At 25.8% G+C, this 7700-nt stretch overlaps 1 protein-coding gene across 1 annotated transcript; it reads right to left on the bottom strand.

Moving 5' to 3' along the window:
* Nucleotides 1-607: 607 nt before the first annotated feature.
* On the bottom strand, nt 608-1027 carry LOC103310135 (serine/threonine-protein kinase fray2-like). Its single transcript, XM_008187405.1, has one exon. The coding sequence runs from the start codon at nt 1025-1027 to the stop codon at nt 608-610; it is 420 nt and encodes a 139-aa protein (XP_008185627.1).
* Between the last annotated feature and the right edge of the window lie 6673 nt (nt 1028-7700).

Genomic DNA, 7700 nt, shown 5'->3' with positions numbered 1-7700 from the left:
CAGGGTAATTTAGTAAAATGGGTGATCGAAGAAGAGCGTATAATGGAAAAGACCACTAGGTAGAGTAAGTTAAGATGGGAAGATGGTGTGAAGAAAGAAGTGGAAAAGATAGAGCCTGGTGTCAAGTGGAGAGAAGTAGCGGAGGACAGGGATAGGTGGCAAGATTTAGTGTTTCCAGGATGGTCTTAAGGGCCGTAACTAAAAGAAGAAGAAAAAGAATGAAAAAATATTTACCGTCTGTTCACTGTAATCGCATAGGAAGTCGGTTCTATCGTTATTGCTGAGTAGGAATTTTTGAAATTCGTTTAGTGGGTTCAAACTACTTATTGTTACTATGTTTTCTATGATTTTTTCGTCGTCATTATTTACTTCTTTAGTGATTGATTTATTTGAATTCATTGATTTATACCAATTTTCTACAAAATGTATATAATTATTTTTTCCAATTTGCTTCTCTTTGTTAAATTTTGAGGTGTCGATTTTTGTATTAATATTATTTGTTCCCCGAGTTAGATATTCCGATTTTTCTCTTAGCTCGGGCGCTATTCGTTTTTTTAAAAATTGCAATCGTTAGCATAATGTCCATTTTCATTGCATTTGTAGCAAGTTATATGTTTTCTCTTCTGCTAAGTTTTTCCAACGTTGTGGATCTTGAGTATCTGTCCCTGCTGTAGTCCCTACTGTGCTGTTTCCCATTTGCTTCATTTCCACGATTTTTGTTGTTATATCGACTTCTGCTTGTATCTCTGAATCTGTCGTAAGACTTATTTCTATTATTACGCATTTCTCTGCTGGACCTATTGAATGAATTTTCACTGTCCCTCAAATAAGATCTGTCTCTACTATTTCCTGTACCTCTGTTATTATCTCTGAACCTATTGTCGTTATACCTAACGGGATAAGGACTTTTTTCCCTATAATTGTTGCTGCCTTTGTAATCTGTTTTGCCTGGATATGGAATTTTGTCTCTGTTGCGTGATCTATCTTCAAAATATACTGTCTTGTCGTATTTTTTTAAATTATTCATTTCGGTACATAGTTGATCAATTTTATTTTTATAATAACTCTATTCTTTCTAATTTTGTATTTAAACGTTTAATTTCTTGATTGCTGTCCTTTGTTTCGGTATTTAATTGCATTACTTGTTTGTTCAAATTTGCCGTGTATATTGTACTGTCTACAATATACGACAGTACTCAAGCATTGTTTCATAATATAAATTGGTTTAATCATTTTAAAATGTTATAGGCCTTTTAAATACATCGATTGCATTTAATGGTAAGGATATTGTAATTAACAAATACTTAATTTTATTACATCCTTATTTTAAAGTATATATACTTATATATTTGATTTAATTATTTTAAAATTCAATAGGATTATATAACGAAAATGGTGTACTTAAAGGTAAAATTATTGTAACTAACAAATAAATAATTTTATTACAACTTTTTTTTGAAGTATATTAGACTAAATTAGAACTTTAATAATTTGATCTTAAATGAATTTTAGTTTTAAGGGGGCTGCAGTCAGCCGTGTTTTAAGGAAATTAATATAGGTAATTTAACATGTTGACATCAAGGTGACTTATAAGTGTGTTCAAAGTTAACGCACATAAGTGTGTGGGAGTCTATTATGAAATCGTATTCGGTCAAAATTTCCTAGAAATGTACTGAATTAGGTATAAGAGTATTATAGGCCGGTATTATTTATATTTACCCTAAAAAATTAACATGCATACTATGTGCATGTATTGACGATAATATTAAATTAGATAAACATTTTTCGATTTTATAAAAATGGCTGTTTGACCAAAAAGGTAGAATTTGGTTTGACAGACTTACATTTTTGAAAATGATTACCTAACAAGTTTACTAGGTTACTATAGAGGAAATTTAGAATATCTATTTTTTCCGCTTTTATACCTATGATTAAAAATATGATATTTTTTAGTAATATTATTATTTATCATGCCACTAGCAATATTTGGAATATTATAAATCACATCTATCTGAACCTAATAAACTTTTAAAGCTAGTTTTTTTCATCGACTGCAGCCTCTTTAAAGTACTTTTCAAAAAAAAAAAATACTTTATATGGACAATTAAAAGCTCATACACAATGTTAGGTTTACTTCAACCATATTATAAGCATAATATAAGTAATGATTATTTAATACTTATTACCTATGTTATTATGTAAAATGATAATGTAATATTTTACTTAACTGAATGAATCTCAGTACAATCATAATCATAATATTTAGGTATTATATAGTGGACAGTGGTACATATAGTTCTGCATTGTAAATTGCTATTATGTTGACAACTGAATATAACCTATTTCTAACGTTTTATTGATGATAATAGTAGCTTAAATGTGTATAATTCATTTTTAAATTTATTTAATAATTATATTAGGCTAGTTGAAAATTAACCATAATTATTAATAAAAACTTATTTGTATTTTTCATTTAGATCCAAATAGTCGTACGTATTTTTTGAGTTTTTAATTGTATTGCAAATGTGAGATATTAAATATAACTTTATATGATACGCATTGTTCATAGTATATTATATCAATGACTGTTGTTTTGAAAATTATAAATTGTCATCCAAGTTATACAAAAACAGGATAATTAGGGTTCCGTACCTCAAAAGAAAAAAAACGGAACCCTTATAGGATCACTTTGTTGTCCGTCCGTCCGTCCGTCTGTCAAGACCGTTTTTCTCAGGAACGCATGGAGGTATCAAACTGAAATTTCTATATGATACTCAAGTCTACTGTCCCTGGAAGCTGTAGAAAAATCAACCTATCAATCCAGTTCTACTTATGTGAATTTGTCATTATTTTTACTAGGTATTTAGTTTCCAATTGTGTCAACAAAATCGTAGCCCGTAATTTTGTTTTTATTTCAAATATGCTTTTTTCTTCAAGCCACAAAATATAAGTAACCTATAGTGACTAAAAGTATACATTTTACGTCTAGCTTATGCTAGTGCTTTGCATTTCTTTCAACAAGCAAACAATTTGAAAAAAGCAATTAATTATTCAATTTTTAAAAAAAGTCCAACCTTTGAAATTATGAATTAAGTTTTATATAGTTATAAATTATTTATACTATTATATAAAATTGTAAGTGATTATCTATGACCGCGCTAACCGAGAAAACTACTGAACCGATTTGGCTGATTCATTTTTGTTGTATTCGTAATTGTCAGGACAAAGTTCTTATGAAAGAACATTTTAGGAAAATCCACCAGAAAAGTAGGAAATATGGATGTGTATTTATCATTAATAGCGCAAGAAACATCTCAATACGTTTGCATTAACCATTTTTATATTTACTCGTCGATCACATTAAAAGATAACATTTGAATAAATAATTATGGATCTCATCGTCCAGGACCAAAATAAACAACCAATCACGGGCGAAGCTGTGACGGGTCGGCTAGTAATTATAATAAATTATTAACTATTATTATAATTGTTTGCAGCTGATAATGGTACGTGCCTATATAGATATATACATTTGTCTTTATTATTTTAATCTGTGTGAAATTTTAAGATTGTATTATAATAATTTCTTCCATTATACCTTCAATGTCCATTTTTAGATGAAAATTGACACTGAAGATCACAAACATTTGTAGTCTTAATTTGAGTACAAGGCGTTGTTTTACAAAAATGTCACTTTCAAAAATATTCAATCACTGTTATTTAAAATGTTTCTATAATATAATAATAGAAATTAAGATGAATTTGAAAAACCAAAAATTAAATAACATTCAAATTTAAAGCACACAAAATTATAAGGGTATTAATTTCAAACTACAGAATATAACAGTTGATTGGACAACCGACCACTATCATAAAAATTAAAAACTAAGCATAATCGCAAAATAATAATATATTATTAAAACACCATCTAAATTCCAAAGCAAAAAAAAAAAGAAACATAATAATATGTAAAAAAAAATAAGCTCATAAACAATGATAGATCTACTAGAAAGTAGAAACAAACTAATTTATTGTAAGATATATATATTATTTGTTTTTATAGACCAATATGATAGTAAGTATTTATAAGTTTTATTATTTGTCTTATTGGAGGTAATAAGTAAAACGAAATGTATAGAATGGTACCAAAAATTAAAATTACGAATTTCCTTATAACGAGTTGTTAGTTATAAACAAAGTTATCGTCTATTTATTTTATTATAAAACTGTACCAAAATCATGTTGAGGTTTCGTACAAAAAAGACGGTGCAAAAATTGGTGATGAGGGTTTTGAAGTGGCATAGCTAAGATAAATTAAGGTATTCCGTTTCAAATCTGAATATTGTATCAAAATAAATTTTGTATACCTTCACAAATTACAATATTAGAATTTTCTATATTACCTAAGTGATTATATAGATGAAAAGGACCATTACGTAAATAAGTAATGATTATTTAATATTTATTATGCTAACATGTAAATTGATCATGTGATAATTTATTTATCTCAATCCCAATAAAATTATAATCATATATATTTGTAGTTGTATATTGTAAATGGTCATATTATGTTGACAACTTAATATTAACCGATATTTCTAAAGTTTTATTGATGATAACAGTACATAATGTATTAATCTTAACATTATGTATAATAATTTATTAGTCAATTTAAATAAAAATTAACCATGTATAAACCTATTTGTATTTTTTTCTTCAGAACCATTAGAGGGTACGTAGTTATTGTATTTTTTAATTAATTGTAAATTTGCATACTAAAATATAACTTTCTGTGTTAAGCGTTGTTCATAGTATATTCTATCAAACACTGTTATTTTCACATTATACAATAAATTATACAAAAATAAGATACTACAGTAAGTTTCCGTTACAGCGAATTCCAAGGGACCGAATTTTTTTTCGTTATAACGGAAATTTCGTTGTAATGAAATTTTGAAAATTCGAATTAAAACAGGTTTAAATAGATAATTCAAAAGTAAATAATTTGTGAAAAATTATTATAGACCCAATAATAACTTTATTATAGATAATCAAAAATTTTCTTTTAAACAAGGTTTGCTTTTTTAATAGAAAGTAAATAATTATTTAGTTGGTGAATGTTTGTAAAGATGAAGTCTGGTACATCACTCTGTGATGTAATGAATGTTCGCATTACTTCCAAACTTGATAAGGCTTCTGATGAAGTGACATTGCGCACATCATTTCCCATCACAACTTCTTCGTCTTCGTCTCAACTACTTTCATCGGTGGCCTCATCTTTGCTATCTTTAATAGATTGAATGATGTCTACTTCGGTTAGTTCATAACATGTTGAAACGTTGTCATCTGCACCGAGATAATCTTCTAAATTCACGTCGTCAGGAAGCGTCGTATTTAAATGAAAACTTTCATACCCGTTGAACTTTTGTTATATTTTTTACTATATAATTTCCAATTTTGACAATAAAATCGTAGCCCTTTATTTTGTGTTCAATTCAAGTATGTTTTTTTTTTCAAGCCCTGTAAGCCAAATAACCTATACAGACTAACAATGCAGATTGTTCGTCTAATTTATGTTAATTATTTGCATATTTTTCTAAATCCTATTTGAAATAAGATATTAATTATTGAATGCGAAATTAAAACTTGCTCGTTGCTTGTTGATTTAATTTATGTATAGTTATAATAACTTATTAATTATTATTATAATTTTTTATAGATGAAATTAGTAAGTACCTACGTAGATTAAAATTGATATTAAAGATATAAAATAAAGTGGATTCCTAAAACAATATATTAAATAGTAAATACCCTTCAAATGTGCATCACACAAAATAATAAGCGTATTTTTAAACATGCACTTTTTAAACATTGCCACATAACTAGTCAATATTTTTAATATCCACACATCGGAATTCATATACATTTTCATTATCAGTAGAGAACAACCAAAGGTGTTAATCACATTGAATACAACGATATATTTCATGTATTAAATGCATCTATATTGCAATATTAATAACTTAGTTAAAATTTTGCAGATAATATTGGTAAGAAAAATTTAAATTTGCCATATTTTTACTTTCCTTTCTCCTGGAATGATCTGATGACAGATCAAAAATAACAATCTGAAAGACTTTTTTTCCTAATATCTAGATTTTTCACATTCATCCCGATATAATATAAATATGCCTCTATAATCTAATTTAATTAATTAAATATTATTATTTACAGTTGCCCTAGGTACGTGTTATTTTATATTAAACATATAATATCCTGACCAGACCTGCAATATAATTGAAAAATATTTATGATTTCAAAGAAGTTTATATAAATTTGAACTTTAAACGGCTATAAAATAAATGTTGACTATACGAGTATTTCAAAAATGTTTAAAGCAGTTCCTTACTGTGAAACCGTGTACCTATTACATTAAATTTACATTTTTTTTTTTTTATCTATTAACATTATAATATCTTAAAAATAAATATAATATCCTACTTAATGTATAACAAAATGTTTAAGCAAAATACATTTCCATTATTCCGGTTAAATAGATGGTATGGATGACTTCAGAACAATATTATCTTCCTATCTTGTTTTAGTTAGAATGGCTTCTATGCGTTCTTGTCTACAATTACCTATTATTGTTTAACGTGTCCATATAATATCGTTTTGACTTTATCAGAAGAGCGTAGTTTTTTAATTAATTTGTTTGATTTACTATACAATATTCAATATGATAAATTAATTATTAAAGCTTAGACTAACATTTTATACGAATCCAAAAGACTATATTTTCAAAAATCTAGAATATTTACTGTTATTGTGATAAGGTATTAATGTTATTGTTTTTATCATATAGTTAAGATTTAATTAGTATTATCATATTATGTATAATTGCAGGGCTCAGCCCGTATTGTTGATAGTAAATAAATAAATAAATATGCCAATGAATGATTATTTATTTGTGGAAAATATTATGTACATAGTTAATAATTTATTAAACTTTATTATTCACAGTAAATGAACGTACGTATTATTAATTTGTTTTTGATATGTAATAATGTTAATAAATTGATTTTTCATTTAAATCTTATGACCTATGATATAATTTAAAAATGTTTGTAATTTTGATGAAGTTCAATCAAATTTTAATTTTAAATGGTTATAAAAAATGCATGACTATCTATTTTTCATATTTCTTAAATCAGTAACTTTTGAGGAATCATGTATAACATTTTAACATTTTTATTTTTCATAATGACATAAATTGTATATGAAATTTGAAAGAATCTATAAATTATATTAGAAAACACAAAAAAATTTCAAAATATTTTTGCATGATGTAATGATAATGTAAAGTATATTGAATACTTAAACTTTATACTTTATATAGTTCATTGTATCATGGTTCAATGAAAAATTATAAGTTGAAAAATTATAAAAATAATTTCCTTTTAATTTTTTTTTAATTCGTAATTATTTATAATTAAACCTGTGTTATTATTTTTTATAAATTACAATTTAATAGAAAAAATAACATATTATGTTATTATATCATTATTATAATTATTAATTATATTTATTTTATTTTCTAGCGTGGTTGAGTACGTATAAATATTATGTAGTTTTATAATTTCAATTATGTGGAATTTTATATTTGTACCAATAAAATGTATATGCATGGAACCATTAAG

This window comes from Acyrthosiphon pisum, chromosome A1 (assembly GCF_005508785.2).
Source record: "Acyrthosiphon pisum isolate AL4f chromosome A1, pea_aphid_22Mar2018_4r6ur, whole genome shotgun sequence".
NCBI classification, from domain to species: domain Eukaryota; kingdom Metazoa; phylum Arthropoda; class Insecta; order Hemiptera; family Aphididae; genus Acyrthosiphon; species Acyrthosiphon pisum.
Note: the sequence above shows the minus strand (reverse complement) of the source record. Positions and strands in the feature narration are given on the sequence as shown.

Bases quoted from the DNA above. Each gene is read 5' to 3' on its own strand.
- LOC103310135 (XM_008187405.1), bottom strand. From the start codon at position 1,027: ATGAATAATTTAAAAAAATACGACAAGACAGTATATTTTGAAGATAGA.